The following is a 24,125-nucleotide window of genomic DNA, read 5'->3' on the forward strand; positions in this document are numbered from 1 at the left end:
CAGAATTCCCAGCCGCTTATCTGCTTTTGTAGCCACAGTGTGTATATGGCCGGCCCAGTTTAGTTTCTGGTCAATGGTAACCCTCAGAATGTTGATCATGGGAGATTCAGCGATGATAATGCTATTGAATGTCAAGAGGAGGTGGTTAAATTCTCTCTTGTTGGTGATGGTCACAGCCTGGGCCTTGTATGAATGTTACATGCCACTTATCAGCCCAAGCCTGAATTTTGTCCACATCTTGCAATATATTAGCACGGACTGCTTCAGTATCTGAGGAGTTGTAAATAGTACTAAACATTGTGCAACCATCAGTGAATATCCCCACTTCTAACCTTATGATGGAGGCAAGGATATTGATGAGGCAGCTTAAGATGGTTTAGTCGAGGACACTACCCTGAGAAACTCCTTCAGCAATGTCCTGGGACTGAGATGGTTGGCCTCCAACAATCATAACCATCTTCTTTTGTGCTAGGTATGAGAGTAGAGCGTTTTCCCCCTGTTTCCCATTGATTTCAATTTTGTCAGGGAATCTTGGTGCCACACCCAGTCAAATGCTGCCTTGATGTCCAGGGCAGTGACTCTCACCTCCCTTCTTGAGTTCAGCTCTTTTGGTCAAAGCTGTAAATAGATCAGGAGCTGAGTGGCCCTGGCGGAACCCAAACTGAGCGTCAGTGAGCAGGTTATTGCTGTTAAGTGCCATTTCATAGCACTATTGACAACACCTTCCATCATTCTGTTGGTGATCAAGAGGGTCTGAAGGACAGTATTTTGTTGGATTGGATAGGATATACCTGGGCAATTTTCCACATTGTAGGGTACATGCCAACATTGTGTTTGTCCTGGAAAAGTTTGGCTGGAGGCTCTGTGAGTTCTGGAGCACAAGTCTTCTGTACTATTGATTTGATATTGTCAGGGCCCATAGCCTTTGCAATATCCAGTGCCTTCAGCCACTTCCTGATATCACGCTCCATGGAGCATGTACCCGCTCTTCTCTCTTGGGTTGACAGCATTCATGTGCACTCATATCAGGTGTTCCACCACAGGTGCTATTTTGAAATATTAAGGTACCTCAAAGCAACCAAAAAACAGGTGCTACTGAGCCCAATGTTGCCCAATTTTGTTAACTTACATTTATAAAAGAAAAATGGAACACATCAAAAGGAAATAATCTAATTTCAGATTTTACAACTAACGGCAAGGTAATTTCATGCTACATGTCTAATTCAATCTGCCAAAAATACCAACAACAACATTAACAGTTTCCGTTTATACAAGAGGGGTGATTTCCCGCCATTTGTTTATGCATAAACCATCCACCAAGATGACCAAGCTGGGGTCCTGAGTTAGCAAGCTGGTTTAGCCCAAATATAGTGCAAGATGCTATTTTTGTAAAGCAGTTGAAGCCTGCATTAGGAATTGCCACCCAGATGCTTGTGAAGGGGTTGATTCTCAATTAGAATGCCTGCTAGTACTCATTAAAGAGGCTGCATGGCATTTTGGTGGCTAGGACTAGCCCTAATGTCCTCCCTAACACAGTGAGTAGCTGTTTGGCACTAAACACAGAAACACAGTGTTGAAGTCGATTTCAAGTGCTCACTTTTTCATGTTCACTTGCTGTGAAGAAAACCTCATATAGATATCAAGAGAGTTTATGGGCCACTTTTCAATACTTCACTAACACGCTACTGTTATGATCAGTACAGGCATGTCATATTATGAACTTTCAGTCAATAATTTCAAAAATTGGACACAAACAAGCTGCTAAGATAGCTACTGAATATCATGTGACTTTCGGCATTTGGACTACAGACAGTATCAAGTCTCGGGCAAATACCGAATTAGATATGGACATGGGTGAGGGTCATTTGTGGAATTCACACATCTCTGTTTAAGGATAGGCCAACACCTAAAGAGTTCCCATACTGCCTGTCTCCATGTTTTATACTGGACAAAAAGGAAGATCAAAACTCAATGGCCGCTATCAACTTCCTATTGTATCACGATGGCCTCCCCCACCCAGAGTACACTGGATGACCCAGCAGTCATTTGATCAAAGCTGGTTTTAGAGACTGCACCCTTATTACCCCAGGGCCCTGTAAATCCATTAGAGCTATCAGTCATCAGCCAGTTTGAGAACCAGGCTCTGAAACTAGCTGCAAGTCATCAAGCAGCAAAAGTAGTAACCTCTTCCAGTTTCAAAGTTCACCTGAAAACCAACCTCCTAGGTATTCAACTACAAGAAGCCTTGCGACCTGCTGTAAACCTTTTGCTTTACAAGACCCTCATTTCAACTTTAAATCATCAAATCAATTCAAGAAATCACAGGCCTGTCATGTGGGAGACTGGAAATCATAAATCAGAGACTGAATTAACTGTAATCTGTAAATCTGCAATATCTTTATCTGGATCTAATCTTTGTGTGTGTGTGTGCACGCGTGAGACTGAGTGTGTATTGCTGCGTTAAATCGGGGTAAGTGTCTGAGAATAAATGACCATCTTTATTTTAAATTCACAAAAGATTTTTGACGAATTATTTAATTGGAATACACACTCCAAGGGTAAGAAAAGACACACCTCTTTCCATTCAAAAACAGATTATGAGCAGTAAGAGAGCAAATACGCTTTGTCCGTGAAATTATCAATACGTGTATTGTGAAAATTTTCCAGAGACTTTACCTAAAAAGAGCAATGCCTTGCTACTCAACCTATTAGACACCTCATTGGAGTTACCTGGAGAAAGAGAGAGAGCTTCGGTCATTGACATCTTGCTAGGGGACCCCCTTGGTTTGGATGAAGGTGTAAGAACATAAGAAATAGGAGCAGAAGTAGGCCATTCAGCCCTTTGAGCCCACTCTGCCATTCAATGAGATCATGACAGATCTTCCATTTCTTCACCATTTTCCTGCACTATCTCCATATCCCTTGATGTTTTTAATATGTATAAATCTAGTGATCTCAATCTTGAACATACTCAATGACTGAACCTCCACAGCCTTCTGGGGTGAGAATTCCAAAGATTCATCACTCTCTGAGTGAAGTTCCTCCTCATTTCAGTTCTAAATGACCTGCCCCTTATTCTGAGACTGTGTTCCCTGGTTCTAGACCCCTCAGCCAGGGAAGACATCCCTCCTACATCTACCCTGTCGAGCCCTCTAAGAATTTTGCATATTTGAATGAGATCACCTCTCATTCTTCTAAACTCCAGAGAATAAAGGTCCAATCTATTTAATCTTTCCTCTTAGAACAATCCCTCCATCCAAGTGATTTTTGGTGAACCTTCATTACACTCCCTCTATGGCAAGTATATCTTTCCTTAGGTAAGGAGACCAAAACTGCACCCAAATTCCAGCTGTGGTCTGACCAAGGCTCTATATAATTACAGGAAAAGACCTTTACTCTTATACTCAAATCCTCTTTAAATAAAGTCCAACATACCATTTGTCTTCTTAATAACTTGTTACACCTGCCTGTTACCTTTCAGAGACTGATGAACAAGGGCACCCACGTCCTGTTAAACATCAACACTTACCAGCCTCTCACCATTTAAGAAATACTCTGCATTTTTGTTTTTCCTACCAAAGTGGATAATTTCACATTTCTCCACATTGTATTCCATCTGACAAATTTTTGCCCACTTACTTAGCTTCTCCAAATTGCCCTGAAGGCTCTTTGCATTCCCTTCACAACTCACATTGTCCATCAAGCTGCATCACACTTTGAGTCATGACGTTTTAATAACGAGGCAGAGCAGTGGCATAGATAAAAAGAAAAGGAAGCAAATCCTGCATCTGGATCCCACTACCTCACGGGGCATTCATTCCCACGTGCTCTAAGGTCTGTGAATCGAGACTTGACCTATTCAGTCACATGAAATTCCATAGTAGAAATCCGCGACCCTGAAGATGTCATCTTCGAATCGTAAGACAGCCAACGACGACATTTACTCAAGTGTTGATTAGATGCAATTTTCATGGAGCAGTATAAGTGGGCTCCTTGAATCCACATCCACTGAAGACACAGAGTGCTTTGGCTATCACACAGCAGTGTGCCCAAATGTGTCTCCTGAGGGAGAGGATGCAGAGGTTCTCAGATGTGGCACTGAATGTACTGGTGGGGGAGGACATAAGAACATAAGAACTAGGAGCAGGAGTAGGCAATTCAGCCCCTCAAGCCTGCCCCGCCATTTAATACAATCATGGCTGATCTCATTGGAGCCTCAACTCCAATTTCCCACCCTCTCACCATAACCTTTCAACCTGTTACTAATTAAAAATCTGTCTATCTCCTCCTTAAATTTATTCAGTGTACCAGCATCCACTGCACTCTTAGGTAGCGAATTCCACAGATTCACGACCCTTTGAGAAAAGTAATTCCTCCTCATCTCTGATTTAAATCTCCAACCCTTACCCTAAAACTATGGTCTCTCATTCTAGAATGCCCCACAAGAGGAAACATCCACTCCATATCTACTTTGTCTATCCCCTTTAGCATCTTATATACTTCAATTAGATCTCCTCTCATCCTTCTAAACTCTAGTGAGTATAGGCCTAAACTGCTCAATCTCTCCTCATAAGACAAGCACCGCATCTTTGGAATCAATCTAGTGAACCTCCTCTGAACCGCCTCCAATGCAACTAGAGCCTTCCTCAAGCAAAGGGACCAAAACTGTGCACAGTACTCCAGGTGCGGTCTCACCAATGCCTTGTACAGTTGCAACAACACTTCCCATTTTTATACTCTATTCCTTTAGCAATAAATGCCAAAATTCCATTTGCCTTCCTTATTACCTGCTGTACCTGCACACTAGCTTTCAGCGATTCATGCACGAGGACACCCAGATCCCTCTGCACTGAAGCATTCTGAAGTTTCTCTCCGTTTAAATAATAAGTCGCCTTTATATTCTTCCGACCAAAATGGATAACCTCACACTTATCCACGTTAAACTTCATCTGCCAAATTTTGGCCCATTCACCTAACCTGTCCATATCCATTTGTATTTCTTATTTCTTCATTGCAACTTACTTTCCCACCTATTTCCCACCTATTTTGGTGTCATCTGCAAATTTAGCTATAGTACTTTCTATCCCTGAATCCAAGTCATTAATATAGATTGTAAATAGTTGGGGCCCAAGGATCAAACCCTGTGGCACCCTGCTAGTTACAGCTTGCCATCCAGAAGAAGACCCATTTATCCCAACTCTCTGCTTTCTGCTGGTTAGCCAATCCTCTATCCGAGCTAATATATTACCCCTAACTCTGTGTGATCTTATCTTGTGTATTAATCTTTTGTGCGGCACCTTATCAAAGGCCTTCTGGAAGTCCAGATATGCTACATCTACAGAGTCCCCATTACCCACTTTGCTTGTGACATCTTCAAAGAACTCTAGCAAATTAGTCAAACACGATTTATTCTTCATAAAACCATGCTGACTCTGATGGATTGCATTTTGACTTTCCAAATGGCCCACTGCTACTTCCTTAATAATGGATTCCAACAATTTCCCAACGACAGACGTTAAACTAACTGGTCTATAGTTTCCTACTTTCTGCCTCCTCCCACTTTTTGAATAAGGGTGTTATATTAGCGTTTTTCCAATCCACTGGAACCTTTCCAGAATCCAGGGAATTTTGGAATATTATAGCCAATGCATCCACTATCTCCACTGCCACTTCCTTTAAGACCCTGGGAAGTAGGCCATCAGGTCCTGGGGACTTGTCCCTTTAATCCCAATAGTTTGCTCAGTACTTTTTCTCTAGTGATAGTGACTGTTCTAAGTTCCTCCTCCTCTATACCCTCTGCACTACCTGTTACTATTGGGGTTGTACTAGTGTCCTCCATCGTGAAAACTGAGGCAAAATATCGATTAAGCATCTCTGCCATTTCTGCGTTCCCCACTATTAACTCCCCAGTCTCATCCTCCAAGGGATCAACATTCACTTTAGCTACTCTCTTTCCTTTTATATACTTGTAGAAGCTTTTGCTATCAGTTTTTACATCTTGTGCTAGTTTTCTTTCATAACTTACCTTTGCTCTTTTTATTATTTTTTTAGTAACCCTTTGTTGATCTTTAAAAGTTTCCCAATCTTCTAGCCTACCACTGACCTTTGCAATTTGGTATGCCTTAGTTTTTGCCTTTATGTTATCTTTAACTTCCTTGCTTAGCTATGGATTCTTTTTCCCCCTCTTACCATCTTTCTTCCTCTTTGGAATATATTTTACTTGGGAGGAATTGAATATCTCCTTAAATATCTGCCACTGCGCATCAACTGTCCTACCTTGTAGTCTTCCTACCCAGTCCACTAGGGCCAAATCTGCCCTCATGCCTGTGTAGTTAACTTTGTTTAACTCCAGAACACTAGTGTGGGACTCAATTTTCTCGCTCTCAAACTGAACTTGAAATTCCAGCATGCTATGATCATTCTTCCTTAGAGGATCCTTTACTATGAAATCGTTAATTAATCCCATCTCATTACACAAAACCAAATCCAGAATAGCCTGCTCCCTGGTTGGTTCCATAACATATTGCTCCAAGAAACAATCTCTAATACACTCTATGAACTCTCCCTCGAGGCTACCCATGCCAATTTGCTTAGTCCAGTCTATATGCATATTAAAATCACCCATGATTATTGCCGTGCCTTTCTTACATGCTCCCAGTATTTCCTGGTTTATACTGTGCCCTATTGCTTAACTACTGTTTGGGGACCTATAGGTTACTCCCACCAGGGACTTCTTTCTCTTGCTATTTCTTATTTCTACCCAGACTGACTCTACGTCTTGCTCTCCAGTGCCTATATCATTCCTCACTATAGCACTGATCTCTTCCTTTACTAACAAAGCTACACCACCTCCTTTTCCTTCCTGCCTATCCTTCTGAAACACTGAGAAACCTTGGATATTCAACTCCCAAACCTGTTCTCCCTGTAACCACGTCTCAGTAATCGCCACCAAATCATACCTATTTATTTCTATTTGCCCTAATAACTCATTAGTTTTATTCCAAACACTATGCATAGTCAGATACAAAGCCTTTAAGTTTGTCATATTGTCAATTTTCCCTACTCTTATATGATTCTTTGGTGCAATATAGCATTCACACACACTGTCCCTTCCTTTCACTTTTTGGTAACAATCAGCCTCGTCACTAACCTGCACTCTTACCCTCTCCTTAAACTTTGATTTTTTTATATTTCCATACAACTGAACCCTCCACCCAACTATTTAGGTTAAAGCCCTATCTACAACCCTATTTATGCGATTTGCCAGGACACTGGTCCCAGCATGATTCAACTGATTTCTTCTCCACCGATGCTGCCAGACCTGCTGAGTTTTTCCAGGTAATTCTGTTTTTGTTTTGGATTTCCAGCATCCGCAGTAGCTTTTAGCTTTTTGTTTTTATGATTCAAATGGAGCCCGTCCGAACGGAATAGCTCCCTCTTTCCCCAGTACTGGTGCCAACGTCTCATGAGTTCGAACCCACTTCTCCCACGCCAATCTTTGAGCCACATACTTCTCTTTAATCTTATTGACCCTGTCCCAATTAGCTCGTGGCTCAAGTAGTAATCTGGCGATTATTACCTTTTTGGTTCTGCTTTTTAATTTAGCCCCTAGCTGCTTGTATTCCCTCAGCAGAACCCCTTTCCTTGTTCTACCTATATCATTGGTACCAATGCGGACCACGACAACTGGATCTTTCCCCTCCAACTCCAAGTTCCTCTGCAGCCCAGATAAGATATCCTTAACCCTGGCACCAGGTAGGCAACGCAGCTTTCAGGACTCTCGATCTTGGCTACAGAGAACAGTATCTATTCCCCTAACTATATTATCCCCGATTACAACTACATTTCTCTTTTCTCCCCCCACTTGAATGGCTCCCTGTACCACGGTGCTATGGTCAGTTTGCTTGTCCTCACTACAGTCCCCGTTGTTGTCCACACAGGGAGCAAGAATCTCAAACCTGTTGGATAAGGGCAAGGACTGAGGCTCCTGCAGTGCTACTTCCTGGGTCCCTCTATCTGCCTCGCTCACAGTCACACCCTCCTGTCCTTGGCCACTGGTCAAATTTAAGGTAGTTAATCTAAGGGGTGTGACTGTCTCCTGAAACACAGTGTCCAGGTAACTCTCCCCCTCCCTGATGTGTTGCAGTGTCCAAAGCTCAGACTCCAGCTCATCAACTCTGAGCCAGAGCTCCTCACGCAACCAACATTTGTTACAGATGTGGTCACTAGGAACCACAATGGGGTCCACCAGCTCCCACATCATGCAGCTACAACACATCACCTGGCCCTGCATCTCTATTTTATATAATTAGTTTTTCAATTTGTTTTTAAATTTCCTACTGATCTTTAGTTTATCAATCTGTAAAATATTTCTGCTATTTACCTTTAATCTGAAAGCAAGTCAGAATAGAGATTCAAAATACACTTTTTAAAATCAACTGGAACTTGCTCTCTCTGCTGAGTTGAAGCTGAAGTGTTAGGCCTCCGATCCTGGGCCCCAGTAGTCACCTTTAATCTGAAATCAATTTAGAATAGGTCATTCAAACTAGCAGTTACTTACCTACCAATGAACTTACGGTTTTCCTGTGATGTCACTTTGTTTTTTTCACTCGGCAACAGTGACTGCAGAGGACACTCTTCCCAGACAAGGAATACACCACCCCCGCCCCCGTCCTCAATGTAAAATTCACCTCTAGGACTTTTGTTAACTTGTGGAGGTATTTGTTGTGAAATACTCGCTGCCATAGTTTGTAGAAGACTGAGCTGGCGCAGCTGATCCAGGGTTGGATCTCCAAGATTGTTCTTTTGGAAGATATGCCTGCCAAGGTATGCAAAATGCTCAACATAGCCCAGAGTCATTCCTCCAACATATATGGGAGGTGGAATATTTAGGTGACCAGGAGTGGGTTGATATAGGTGTTTTGTTTTGGCAATATTCAAGGACAGGCCGATTTCTTGAATGCAGAATTAAAGGGAACAAGAGTGGTTTGCAAATCTGGTGCAGAGTGGGCAACGACACTGCAGTCATCCACAAACTGTAGATCGTGTATGTCTACAGTGGACAGTTTAGTTTTGGCACAAAGGCAATTGAGGTCAGAGATTTGCATCTAAGAGAAATTTAATACTCACACCAGAGGGCAGTTGATCTTTGTTGAGGTGAACAGCCACTGTCAGGTAGATTGTAAATAGTATGGGGTCTATTGCACAGTCTTGCCTGATACCAGACTGGATTATAAAGGCATCTGTTTCAGATCTCCCACTCAGGACAGTTGCAGTCATATCATCTTGTGGCAGTTGCAGGATTGTGATGAAGTTTCTTGGATAGCTAAATCTTTGGAGCACAATCCACACAGCCTTGTAACTTGATGAGTCAAATGTTTTGATCAGCTCAAATTCAATGAAGAGTTCCCAGTGTTGTTCTTGACATTTTTCTTGGATTTGTCTGGCAACAAATACCATGTCAGAGATTCCTCTGGAAGGTCTAAAGCCACACTGTGCCTCTGGGAGGGTTTCCTCAGCCAAAGGAAGTTGGCGATTCAGGAGAATGCTTGTCAGGATTTCCCTGCTATGGACATGAGGGAAATGTCTAGATAGTTTCCCTAGCAGGATTTAGCTCCCCTCTTCAAAATAGTGACAATTATCACATTCCTGAGGTTGAGGTTTGGGGGGGTTGAAGTTCTTTTTCCTCCAAAGTCCACAGGGTGAGTGCATGAAGTCTTAATGTGAGGAAATGTCCACCAGCTTTAAAAACCTCAGGTGCAATACCATTGGGGCCATAGGCTTTGTTGTTTTTCACCTGTTTGATTGTTTGTTGCAGCTCTCACATCGAAAGTGGTTCACCCATGGACTTTACCACGGGGCACTGGGGGTAGCTGGGAGGGTACCAGCTGCCACTGTGGATGTGTGGATGAGGAATTATTGAAAATGTTCTTTCCAGCATTGGCAGGTGGCATTGTCAACCTTAAGAAGAGGGACACCATCCTGTGGCTGAAGGGGATTTTGTCCATTTGACCTTGGTCTATAGATGGCCCTGGTGGCTTGAAAGAAGCTCCACATGTCATGACAGTCAGCATAATCTTGGGCAGGTTTTCTCTTTCCACCACATGTCCTTTATTTTCCAGATTTGTCTTTAAGCGTCAGCCTTGAGCTATGGAATGCTTCCTTCTTGACTTGTGAACCTGGGTTGTTCTGCCAGGAAATGAAAGCTGCTCATTTTTCTTTTAGGAGGTCACATATTTCAGAATTGTTTTGTTGAACCAGTCCTGGTGACAAAAATGCTCAAACCTAATGGTCTGGGCATAGCGGTCTAGTTCTGCGACTTTATTTGATTCCACTGTTCTGGAATTGAGTTGTAAGCGTGAAGGTTTTCCAGCTTGGTCATGAGCTACACTTGGAATTCCTCTCTTCGACTAGGCTGCTTTCAGGCTGAGACTCTTGGACTTTGAACTTATGATGTCTTGGTGCTAGGATGTTTATCATCAATCTACCAGGTCAATGATAAAAACAGAAAATGCTGAAAATACTCAGCAGATCTGGCAGCATCTGTGGAGAGGGAAACAGAGTTAATGTTTTGAGTCCGTATGACTGTATGGCTCTGAAGAAGAGTCATATGGACTCGAAACGTTAACTCTGTTTTTCTCACCAGGGGTGCTGCCAGGCCTGCTGAGTTTTCTCAGCATTTTCTGTTTTTATTTCAGATTTCCAGCATCTGCAGTATTTTGCTTTTAAACAGGTCTGTCCAGCAGGCATGGATCGAATGCGATACAGACATCATGTAGTTATTTGACTCGAACAATGACATAATCCAGGAGGTGCCAAAGCTTTGATCCATGATGCCTCCATGTTGTTTTGTATCTAAGATTCCTGAAGCTGCCAATGGTGGGGGGAAGAAAGTGCGGGATGCATGATGCCAGAATTGGGAGAATGCAGATTTCTCAGATGGTTGCAGAACTAACAAAGGTTACAAAGAATACGGCCATGAAGGGATTGGAACATGAGAGTGGGAATCTTAAATTTGATTAGGGAACCAAGAACTAATGCAGCAAGTACAGGTACAAGGGATAAACAAGACATAATGTGGTACAGAATACTGTCAGAAGCATTTTGGACACTTTTTGTGCCATCAGTCTCCAGAAATATTACACTAGGAAGCAAAACCTTCATTTACATAAGTGCCTTTCATGACCACAGGACATCTCAGAGAGCTTTACTGCCAATGAAGTACTTTTAAAATGAAGTCACTGTCAACGTGTAGGAAATGCAATAGCCAATTTGTGCACAGGAAACTCCCACAAGCAGTAATATGCTAATGACCAAATCATTTGTCTTATTGTTATGTTGATTGAGTGATAAATATTGACCAGAATATCAGTGATAACTCTTCTTCAAAATAGTGTGATGGAATCTTCTACATCCACCTGAGAGGATAAATGAGACCTTGGTTTGACATCTCACCCAAAAGGTGAAGCCTTTGAAAATGCAGCACTCTCAATACTGCACTGGAGTGTTAGCTTTTGATTTGCGTGTTTAAATCCTGGAATGGGACTTAACTGACAATCCTCTGACTCAGAGGGCAGAATTTTGTCCTTGGTGGGGGCGGTCGGGAAGCAAACAACCCACCGTGATTGGCACCGTGTCAATTAAGGCCCACCCAGAGTGAAATGTGAGTGGCAGTGCTGAGCGTTGCTGGGGGAGATGAAGAGATATTTTAAAAAATGTTTTTGAATGTAATAATGAAATTATTAATGAAAAATTAAAGTTTTTATTTTATTTTTATTTGCTTTTGGAAACCTCATCCCACCCTTGGATAAGGTTTCCAAAAAAATGCAAAGGCCGCTTGGCCTTCTTGCCTGCCTGCCAACCATTAGGTTGGATGGTTAGCAAAAAGTTTAATTTAATTGATAACTTAATGGCCTTAACAGGCCTTTTAACTGTCGGTGGGCGCGCTGCCGGGGCTGTGCATTGTCGTTGGCACGCTTGGCCAACGTCAACACGTGTCATTTCACGCTCAAGCTGGTCAGGCGCACACCCACCTGCCGAGCAAATATTAGTGCCCAGAGATTATATAACTACCCAGTGAACCACTGTTGACACCCTAACTGTAACATTGAATTCTCACACATTTTCCGCTTTTGAGGCAGTTAAACAGTCCGTAAAATAAATTAACTGAGAGGAATCTATTTTTTCAATTCACAGCTGTGAGCTTCCAAATATTAAATCACTGACAGCAAAGAACATAATGAAATGTTTAAACGTTCATTAAATTTAGAAGATGAACAAGTTGATGTTGTAAATCTAGATTATCAGATTATCTTTGTTATTGAGAATAGCTTCATCTGGATATTTACATTAACAAGCTTATACAACACAGTTGGATTTTGTACTTACGTCTCCAGCTCTCGTGGAATACTAATGACCCCCAGGATTTGGCAGGCAAGTGGACGGATTAGTCTCGAATCCAAGCCTGAAAGCTTTACATATAGAGTCCTTTGGCTCCTCATGACCATTATAGCAGCTTGGCATGGTGGTTTTTCCAGAGTGAATGGCCTCAGTGCCATAACCATGAACAAAGGAAGACTCGCACGCATTTGCAAAATAAGTTCCCATGATGGTGTATCAATATATTGAACCTGGTCAATGACTAGCAGACCTGTATCACTCGCAATACTCTGTAGCACACCAAACAGGTTAGTCAGTTAATGAATAAAAATGAATATTATCTTTAGCTGATCCATGTACAAATATATATAAGGAGGTTATACAGACATTAACTTATTTAAAAGAAAGAAACTCTATTTGAGACTTTATTGACATTCCATCAGAACAACATAATCAAGATTGTACATAATACATCTTTCCCCCTCCTTAATTCACTCCGGGAGCTAAATTTTATACGAGGAGCAGGATCCCCACCCCTCCAAAGCATGAAAATTGGGGGCGAGCCTATCCGTGCTTGGCAGGCTCGCCCCACAGCCATTTAATGGCTGTCGGGCCTTTAACTGGTTTCAGCTGGGACTTCCCCATTGGAGAGGAAGTCCTGCTTCTGAGAGGTGCCGGCCATTTGATTGGCTGGCAGCTCTCTTGTCCCAGCAGTGCCACTGGAAGCTGTGGTCACTGCTGGGACTGCAGTAGGCCCTGAAGAAGAGAAATCACGGAGCCCAGACTTACAAGTAAGTCTGGAGTCTTGCTGGGGCCAGGCTGGCAGGCCCCAGTGAGGCGGGGTGGTGGGTTGACATCAACAGGGCAGGAGGGCCAGGGGAAAGATGGGCAGGGGGGAATACCTTGGGGAGGGTCCTCTGATGGGCACAGGGTGCCAAACAAGGAGACACACTCCTCCCCATTGAACTATGTCTGCTTCCCCCACCGAAGGTAAGATCCCAGCTGCTGAGGGAGGCCCTTAAGTGGCTAATGCCACCTTGTTCTGGGAAAAATACTCAAAGGAGCGAGGGGGGGCAGGCAGACGATGGGCACGGTGTTGCTACCATGGTGCCAAATTTTACTTCTCTCCGCCATCCCACCCCAGGGAAGTGTAAAACTCTGGCCCGAGAGCTATTGCCATTATGTATAACCCAATATCAGATAGTGTTTACCTAGTCACCATTTGAACACTTTAACGTGCCTTTTATCAATTATGTTTATAATTGTATTGTATGCACATTATTCCTACAGAATTTGGAAATATGTCACCAGTGAATCACTTTTGGAAACTTAGTTGAATCCCTTACATAAAGATTTTGGGAACTCCATCATCAACACTTTCCCCTGAAAGTCACATACCATCCTGACTTACAAATATATCGTTCATCCTTCATTGTCACTGGGTCAAAAACTGGCAACTCCTGAACATGTAGCATTGTGGAGATATCTTTACTGCACAGAGTACAATTGCTCAAGAAGAAGATCACCACCTTCCTAAGGGCAACCAAGGATGGGCAATAAATGCTGCCCTTGCCAGCAATGCCCCATCTCAAGAATGAACGTATTCAGAAACAATCATGTCTCATCAAATGGTGTAGCAGGCTCGAAGGGTTAAGTGGCCTATTCCTGCTCCCAATTGGTATGTTTGTATGCTCGTGTGCTCAGTACACTACAACAAAGATTTCAGTTAAGCTACTTCATAAATTTTAATTATTCATTACACTACACCAGTTACGTAACATGCAAGCCAATAATTCAGTGTGAATTTATTTTTAGGGGATATTCTGAGAAATTAATTTTAAGCATATATAAGTCATTAATTTAATAGAGATCAACTGTAGATGCAAATTATTGTAGAAAAACTATTGGTGGGATTTCTATTTATGCGCTGTAATTTGTCAACATTAATATGATAGATTTGCTTGGTTTTATGCTGATATTGTATTAAACTGTTGTTAATTTAATCCTCACAAATTTTCAGTTATATCTTATTTTAATAATTCCCTTTTCATTCTGACTTTTAACTATATAAAATATGTAAAGAAATAACTTGGGGCTGATTCTAACCATGCAGTGATAGCAATAATAAGCACCAAAAAAAATCTACTTTGCCCCAAAGTTATTCAAATAGGAACTGAAATGCTCAATGAATGGAAGCACTTACTGTGCATATTTATTTGGTACCTGGCTTGAGATGCATTGGCCTTTTTTGATTTGTACCCTGATTACAACTGAGTCACAGAAAACTAATCAAACTATTGTTACCTGCTTGATTATTGCGATCACATAATTTCGAAATGTCCTATGCTTGGTCCGACTGTCCATGAGAGAGACCTTTTCTGAAATTGAAAACTGAAAAACAAAATTAATATGTTGTGGATGTTTTAAAAAACTCCCAGTTGTCTCCCTCCTCTCCTAGAGGCACTTGTTTCTTGCAGGGGTACAATTCCAAAGGTGTAACGTGCTTCTGGTATCTTGTCCAAAGTCCCATTCTACACCTGTGAACCTTGAAACTGATTGTAGTTTGGCTATTTGACAATGGAAGACATTGCAGTTATGTCAATCTTGATCTTGCCTGTGAGGGTGTGTTAGAGCAGTGATTATGTTATTGGAACAATAATTCAGAGGCATGGGCTACTGATTTAGAGAATGTTGCAGAGTTTGAGAATTTGAAGTCATTTTTAAAAAACCTCTGAAAATAAAAGCTTGCATCATAAAAATGACCATGAAGCTGTCAACCGGTTCAGTGACATCCTTTAAGGAGGTTTTCTTCTGCCTTTACCCAGTCAGGTCTATGTGTAACTCTGACCTCTTATCAGTCACACTGCTTGTCTGACAACCAATTCTTGATAAGCAGAAATTTCCTACAACTAAATAGCCATTATTCATTCCCCACCACAAATTCTATTCCCTCGCCATCAACTTCACTCTTCTCCTTGATTATTCTCTGAGACTGAACCAGACCATTCACAATTTTGGCACCTGATTTGACTGAGGTAAGCTTCTGACCAAATATCCGCTCCATCACCAATACTGACGCCTTTCACCTCCATAGCATTGTCCACCTCTGGCCGTGTCTCAGTTCATCAGCTGCTGAAAACCCTTATCCATGCCTTTTCTACCTCTAGGCATGATTATCCCAATGTTCTCCTGGCCAGCCTTCATCTTCTGTCCTCTATAAACTTGAACTCAATTAAAAACTCTGCTGCCCATATTGTAACTTGGACCAAGCTCTGTTAACCCAACACTCTGTGCTCACTTGACCTACAGCGAGTCCCAGTCCGGCAGTGCTTTGATTTCAAATTTCTTGTCCTTGTTCTCAAATCCCTCCATAGCCTCATCCAGCCCTATCTCTGTAGCCTCCTTGAGCTCAACGGATCACATCAAAGCTTAGTAGACCTGTCACATCTAGTTGTGAATGGTGAACAATTAAGAAACTAGTGGATAATGGGGCTCCATGAACATCCCCATCTTCAAAAAAGATGTTTAGCCCGTAGGCAAGGCTAAATAATCTGTAACTATTTCAACCAGAAATGCAGAGTAGATGATTCTTCTTGCCTCTTCCCAAGGCCCTACCATCACAGATGCAACTCTCTTCAGACAGCTTGATTCAATCTATATATGACATAAACAAACAGCTAGGTACACTGTACACAGCCAAGGCTATGGGCCCAACAACATCCTGGATATTGTGATGACGGCCGGTGCTCCAGAATTAGCTGTGCCCCTAGCCAAGCTAGTTCAGTTGTGATGTCCTCTTTGATGTTGAAGCAGTACGGTAAGGAATATTTGTGATTTCTTTAAAATGTCTGTGGAATTTTCAAATGTTCTAATTTAAGAGAGCTTGGAAAGTACTTTTAAGAGATTCCATCAGTTGTGGAGGGTTCAGTCGTAATTTTCTTGAATAATAAGAAATACTGGTCCATGTGACCTGGCTACCCTTGACTTGAGACAATACCAACTGGAAGGAAGTTAACATACAAACGCTGTGTGGCTGGCAGACAAAGGAGCTACTGCTGTTAAGAACAAAGGAATGCTGCAGCAGAGGGGAGAGCAGAGAAGGCACATTTACAAGGATCTGTGAGTTTGTAATACATTTAAACAGGACAGAAAGCTGAAGATAGGGTTAGAACAGAGATTGTAAGTTGGACAAGTCTACTACTTTTTGCCAGAGCCGACCAGACCTTTTAACAAGATTTATTAAAGGAGTCTCTGGGGAATCTGTGCCATCAATATTTGTTGCCCTAGCTAAGGAGGTTCTGTAGGAGTATGCTGTTTGGGTGACGACTGTATCCGGGGGACTGGATGGAGTGGAGCTATCATTGTAGGTGACTCGAGGACCAAATCAATTGATTGAGAAAAGTGAGAGGTTCTATATTCCAAAGGCTGAGTTGAAAAGTTTTTGAGATCGTATATGGTGCCATATTTGAGTGGGGAGTGTTACAAATGCTTGTCATCTCATGAGATAGTCTTTGTTGTATCTGTTATTCCATGTGTAATTTATAATTTTTACCGACCGTATATGCCTGTTAATTCATGTTTAATTTATGTGAATTCTGATTTGTGTTAAAGTTAAAGCTATAAAAAGTAGAATCATGTTGGCAATTTCTTCATTTGAGGGTAATTTAGAATGATTGGTTATTTTGGTTTTTGGTTCCCCCATGAGGATCATAACACAGTACAGTTACAACAATGGTAATTGAGGAATAATGGTCAGCTATACCTTCTCCACAAATAGCAGGACAATTACAACTAGGCCTATTACATCCTACCAGCCTATTTCCACTTATTAGCAAAATCAATGGAAGGAGTCTAACACTGCTATCAATGGGACTTATTCATCAATTACTTGCTCAGCAATGCTGAACCACTGGAGTTTGATGGGATAATTTCCACCTGCTTGGGTGGGTGCAGTTGCAATAGCACTCAAGAAAAATCAACATCATCCAGGAAAAAGCAGTTCACTTGTACGGCACCTCATCCACTAGTCTATCCCAGCTTTCTACCCCTCGTGTATGATGGCTGCTGGGACATAATGTTAAGCGGAAGGGCCAGTACCTCAAACTGGAAACTTGCTGCTTTATTTGATGGTCCTCAATCTTTGTTCCTCTCTGCTTACACAAGTCTCACTTATAGCTCCAAGTAGTTGCTTGTGTATGGCAGCAACCATATCCTGTGAAGCTGTGCAAGTTCACAGGCTAAATTAGATAAGGCTAGCTTGTAGATTTGGATCCTGGGTGATAAAGCCTCCCATCTCCTCAGTGCATGAGAGCTGCTGTGATAAATTAGGCAGACTTGGTAGGTATGTTAATTTATTTCACTAAGAAGTAAGGCTAAGAAGCAAGGCTTTGTGGAAATAGAGCTTGGTCCAAGTTACAATACGGGCAGCAAAGCTGTTAATTGGGTTCAAGTTTATAGAGGGCAGAAGATGGAAGGCTGGCCAGAACTTTGGGATAATCATGTCTAGAGGTAGAATAGGCATGAATAAGGGTTTTCAACAGCTGATGAACTGAGACACGGTCAAGGGTGGACAATGCTATGGAGGTGAAAGGCATCAGTCTTGGTGATGGAGCGAATATTTGGTAAGAAGCTCATCTCAGTCAAATCAGACAACAAAATTGTGAATGATCTGGTTCAGCCTCAAAGTGATCAGGGAGAAGTGTGAAGCTGATGGCTAAGGGATGGAGTTTGTGGTGGGGAATGAAGAGGAAATTTCGCTCATCAAGAACTGGTTATCAGACAAGCAGTGTGACTGATAAGAGGTCAGAGTTACACATAGGCCAGACTGGGTAAAGGCAGAAGGAAGCCACCCTAAAGGATGTCACTGAACCAGTTGACAGCTTCATGGTCATTTTAATGATGCAAGCTTTTTATTTTCAACAAGAGGTCACTGAATTTCTTAGCTAAACGCATTTTGAAATGTATTTTGAATTAAAAGTGACCCTAATTAAGACTGCAGGCAGCATTTTAATTAAATCATGCTTGTGTGAGTTAATCAGCTAATTTAGCTGCATTACCCATGGATTGTAGCGCCTAAATCGACCCGTGTATAAGACAACCCCATTTTATTCGGCCCCCAAGATCATGATTTTGCATATACTTGGTTTATAGGTTGACCACTTTTCAGCCACAGCATGCTAGACTCGCATTAGTAGGCCGCCTCAATTTTTCACCCCACAAATGGATGTGTTACCAGTACTGGTACCTTTATAACTGGTTGCAAGGGGTCAAGTAGATGAAAAGGTCTCTGTTGCGAAGATGTGTAGAGTTTTTGACATGCCCACAGAGAGCAGATCCCATGTAGCAAATGACAAAGATGGAGATCAGTCATGCTGGTGGTACAGTTTTATAAGTCAACCCCCGTTTTTCGAGGGATTTTTCAAGGCCTCAAAGGTCAACTTATACGCTGACATCTATGGTAATTATATAGGCACCAGCATTCTTAATTGAATTTTTGTTTATGTCATTTAATTGCTATCAGTACAGGAACAGTTTGCATACAAGTTCTTTGTGGGAAAATTAAGGTAGCAAGGAAATGCATGTATTAAATATATGGCAGCGAAGTCTAATAAACTTGAGAAAACAGAGAAATGCAGGAAGGCCTCTACAAAGGAGTGATGTCATTAATGGAATTAATATATCCTTTCTCTAGGTTAAATCATTAGTTACTGATGTGTGCGTCCAGTAAATAAATTCTGTTAAGCTTCTCTACAAAGATATTTATTATTGGTGTCTACATCAATGATTACACAAATAAGAACTATTTAGTCAACAACATGATTGATATTTGCCAATTGCCCATCACTACTTGAAGTCTGTGGCTTAAAACTGAGCCTTTTTACACATCAAGTTCAGAAGGTTGTAGCATAAGGGTCCAGTAAATACAGGGTTAATGTGGGACTGAGTACAGTACTGCCCACACAGTGATGTAAGAAGGCACATGACCTAGACCTAGAGTCAGTATGGTTTTGGCCAGAAACGTGTTAAAACCTAGCTCCATGCCTGTACCCTTTACTATATATTGGTATAGAGTTACAAGTAGTTAATATACACTTGCTGTTAACATACAGAAGACTATGAAGACTTCTCTAACAGACACAATCTGTAACCAACGCCATCCCAACAAAACTGAGCCTTTTTACACTTCAGGTTCAGAAAGCGGTATCTGTTTGCTGGCTGTTCATGTTTATTTACTATAGACTGTTCTCCAATCCTGATGGCTAAATGGTAGCCTGATGAAAATGTGGGTCTGTAGCTCTGTATTCAGATATAAGGACTTGTTTTAGTAGAGCGAATGAAAGGACCCAGCACACAAATCTTCTGAGAACCCAACTACAAGAGCAACATATTTAAAAGCACATTTAATTAATGGTTATAAATGAGAGGTTGTTTGTTTCAGTACCTTTACAAAAAGAAGGTCATTTAAAAGGCACAAATCTTCTATCAACTCTTGCTTTGTTATCTTGCTGAGTAAAACTCTTTCTCGTTCTGCGTAATTTTTACAGTGGTTCACCTGAAGGAGCAGAGCCAGCATAGTTTGAATAGTATAATAGGGCTCTGTGATATCCATTTTTCCCAATTCAAATGGTAACACCCTGCATCAGAGATAAAATGAAAAATTGACTATTTAATGTTCATTAACATTTCATTATTTCTTTATGTACAAAGGGTATATAATTCCTTATTTACAGAATCCAAGGGGGGGATTTTAATTAGGAGCAAGGTGTGAGTGGGCTGATAGTGGAGCACTGTCAATTTGCATCTCTCCACCATCATCACCATGAGGCTCAAACCGTTTTTACTCCTGTGTCTCAGCTACATCTTGTTGGCCAATTGCCTGTCTGAAACAGGTGAAAATGGACAGCTGAATCTAGTTTTGGTTTGAGAACAATTTGGCCACATGCAATAATTTAAGGTCATAAGAAATAGAAGCAGAAGTGAGCCATCTAGGGGGTAGCTGCTCCACCATTTAATAAGATCATGGCTGATCTAATTGTGGCCTTAACTTTCCTTCTTATCCCACCAATTTCTGGAATGTTTGTTAGCTGATGTGTGTAAACTATCCATTTCATATTTAATACAATTAGGATTAAAGTTAATGAAAAATTGTAATTGAAGTACAAACCTCATTCCTTCTGCTTGTGATGTCTGGATAATTTCAGCTAGTAGTCTGCTTTTTCCATACCCAACTGTCCCCTCATACATAATAACCTGGTAACATTCAGCAGCACGACGGGTCTTTACCGAACTAAATCTTTTTAGTGCATGGTGGAAAATCTTCATCTCTTTCTCACGACCTTAAAAAATGCAAAACTTTTGTGTGAGTCAAATCAAATAAACCCAGGGCAGAATCTTCTGCTCTCTCTGGTGGCGAGCTTGGAGATTGGAAGGGCTTTTAATTAGATGGGATGATGGCGCACCTGAACCACGCTGCCTTCCCGCCTCCACCAGAATGAAGCTCTGGGTGCAAGGGTCCATGGTTGACCTTTCCATGGCGCTGCCAGTTGAGGCTCTTAAGTGGCCAATTAATGAGAGCCATTCCCCTGCCTTGCTGCTGACCCCCTGCACCACTTTCCCCACAAAACCCATCTCACAAAGCCCCCTCCCCACTATATTACTTACCTGTGGCCTAGGTCACTCCGTGACCCTGGGACTCCGGTGCTTATCCTTCTGACAGCAACTACAGCTCCCCCAGTAGCACTGCTGAGCAGAAGAGCTGTTAGCCAATCATCTCAGTAGGCAAGATTTCTGCCCCAGTGTCTTGGTTCTAGGGGAAGGCCCACTGCTGGCCTCGCCACTACCTGATTGGCTTGTGATTTGGTAGGCCTTCCCAAACAGAGGCAGTGCGGTTCTCTTGCCAGCTCCAAAGCCAGCAGGCGAGACCCCCAACGCCCAATCAACATTCCACCCCAAACTCTTCTCTAAGTCCAAGGTAAAAACTAGAAATGAACTGTTTCTATTTTTAATTGTTCATTGTCAGGAATTTCCTGAGGACGTCTCCCATTCTGGCACTATAACTTTGGCGGAAGTTTGGAAGAAACAATGTTTTTGTACACAATTGATATTTCTGCCAGTCGGATGGAAGGTGCCCCAATAAACTATTGGCAGATAATATTTTAATATCAACCTAACATAGGGAAGATTATATACATGCAAATATGGCCCCTTTTGTTGGTGTTAATGGGCAGAATTTTACGTTTGTCGGTTGGGCGGGCCCGACCAACTCGGCCGCTGGCGAAACGGGCCGCGCCGCCATTTTCCGCGGGTGGGCCAATTAAGGCCCGCACCGCGGCTTTGCGACTCCCGTGGAGAACAGGAAAATAGTTGCAGGGGCGGGCAGCCTCAAACTGCCGGTTCCAATGGGGAGCCAGCAGCCTGTCTAAAGAGTGGCCAGGCAGCCTGCTTGAAGCAGTGCAACATGGCCACTCAGAGAGGTAGAAATGCTCCAATGAGGGTAGAGGAGAAGGAGGAGGTGGAGAAGGAGGGGGGCAGGCTGCAGGAGAGGCCAGCGGGAGGCCACTGTGCACCCAGATTCTCGGACGCATGCCTTGCTGTCCTCCTGGAAGAGGTGGGCCAGCGACATGATGTTCTGTATCCTGAGGATGGGAGGAGGAGGGCCCCCCATGTTACCAGCCAGGAGTGGGAGGAGGTGGGCGAGGCTGTAAGTGCCCATGATGACGTCAGACGCACTGGCACACAGTGCCGAAAACGCTTCAATGATTTGCTGCGCTCCGGACGGGTGAGTACCACGTCTGTCTGGGCTACTTGAGGCAGGAGGCAGCCTTAGCCTTTGCCCCCCCGCCCCCCCACCATGTATGACTGCCATTACTGCATAGGGCATCTGTCGCACGCTGGGTGGGCAAATAGGTACTGACAATGCTTACATCAGCCTTAGTGGTTGAGGAGAAGAAGGGCTTTCTGCACAGCATATGTTGATTTCTGTGGCATTTGAGTAGTCTGGGGCAAGTTGCAGGGGAGACTGGTAGACACATACTCAGAACTCCAAGACATATCATATTGATGGTAATGACATGGTCCAAGGGGTGCCTCAAGGTATTTTGGGCAAGTCCCATCTACTGACATCGGCGCTGCACCTATTTGATCCTCCTTGCCATGGGTGCTAGGACCCGTGTGCTATTCAAAGTAATGGACGTTGAATGTGTCCAAGGGGACCGTTGGGGGAGGGGTTTGGGACCAGCCGTACTATCTTCTGGGGACTCATCACTAGTAGTGTGGACAGGAGCCGCTAGAGGCCTCAGATGGGCCTCTGTGGTTGGGGTGCGGCATTTGCGTGCAGAGTACATGAGCGGCCTCCCTCAATAAATCCTCTTATGTGTTTTGCAGGCAAAAAGTAACCACAATGCCCGGGAGTGCCTGAGGACTGGTGGTGGGCGTGCCCTCCTCCAGTGCCTCACCCCATTCGAGGAGCAGGCCATGGAGCTGGGCAGGAGGCAGGAGGCCAGGGCGGCCAGGGGTGGCGAGGCTGGGTCCAGCGGGCAGGTATTTGAGGTCCACAGTCCCATCCACTCTGTATGCCCACCAGCCGAACCACTGATGTTTGCTGCAACAATGCTCATTCACTGACTGAGGCATTCTGACATCTGGGTCATACAGGAGGGACCCTTGTCCCCTTGAGGAACCGCCTCTCCACCACCTTCCAAAGTCACTTTATCCCATTTGTGACCACTATCACCATGGTCTAACATGCCATTGGGTTGTCCCTGCACACTCAAAGACTGATTCCATTTTTGGGTGTTTGGGACCTCCTGCACCCTTTCAGCTAGTGCGCCCCATATTACTTTGTCCATAAGGTCCTTAGCACCTCAGCTGTGAACCTCATGGCATTCAACTTAGATGAATGCCACCATGTTACTCATCCCTGCGCCAAAGGGAAATGTTGCCTTCTGGCCACCCGGTCTATGCCCCTCCTTACAGAATGAAGGGCAATAATATGACCTCTCAATCTCCTGAGTTCGGCGGAAAATGACACAACTGTTTGAAATGTTTCCTCAGCTGTGCAACCACCCAGGCAACAATGCATCCACATCAGATACCTCTGCACTCTCCCCACTCCTATGGTTCATAACAAGCCATGTGCCATTCATGAGGCCATCTAATCAGCCTGTTTGCATGTGCGTTTAATGCTTGGGGCCCGTCTTGACGCATTTGGAACTCACGAATGTTCTTCATTTAAGGGTTTTTAAGGGTGAGCTACTTATGAGGGTGGGGGGGAAAGGGATGAAAGGTTGAACTGAATGTACTCTAACTGATGCACTGTCCTTGTTGTTAATTTCAGCATCACCACCAGAGCGACCCACACATCAACACCGCAGCACCCCCTCCACACCTGAGGGGCAACAAGTGCAACTTGCGGCACATCATCTCAGCCAGCCACCAGCGCAGACACACACACCTCGGTGGGGACCTTACCGTCGGCTAGTGTCCCGGGTCACAGTGGAGAGGGCACATCACGATCGCTGGAGGAGATGGTAGGGGCAGAGAGTGCCGATGGATCCAGCAGCCGGAGGGCTGCAGGGGACGAGGCACATGCTGAGTCCGGCACTGATGACGTGCCTCTGGAGTTGTCCCCAGTGCAGCAGCTGCAGGACAGGCGGCAGGAAGTGCGTTTGCATCTGGCAGGGTTGCATGAGGGAATGGTTCAGTTGCTCTCTGCGACGGAGGAGTCTAGGCAGAGTGCATGTGAAGAA

The 24,125-nt window shown here is 43.3% G+C and overlaps 1 protein-coding gene across 1 annotated transcript in view; it reads right to left on the minus strand.

Moving 5' to 3' along the window:
• The window catches only part of LOC144686701 (adenylate cyclase type 10-like), a 124,196-nt gene that overhangs the window by 17,544 nt on the left and 82,527 nt on the right, over positions 1–24,125 (minus strand). Inside the window, exons 13-16 of the mRNA XM_078552278.1 lie at positions 20,543–20,714; positions 19,820–20,012; positions 14,683–14,769; positions 12,388–12,668 (exon numbers count right to left, since the gene is read on the minus strand). Coding sequence (XP_078408404.1) covers positions 12,388–12,668; positions 14,683–14,769; positions 19,820–20,012; positions 20,543–20,714 — 733 coding nt within the window. The remainder of the gene's footprint in view (positions 1–12,387; positions 12,669–14,682; positions 14,770–19,819; positions 20,013–20,542; positions 20,715–24,125) is intronic.

This window comes from Cetorhinus maximus, chromosome 11 (genome assembly GCF_964194155.1).
Source record: "Cetorhinus maximus chromosome 11, sCetMax3.hap1.1, whole genome shotgun sequence".
Taxonomy (NCBI): Eukaryota; Metazoa; Chordata; class Chondrichthyes; order Lamniformes; family Cetorhinidae; genus Cetorhinus; species Cetorhinus maximus.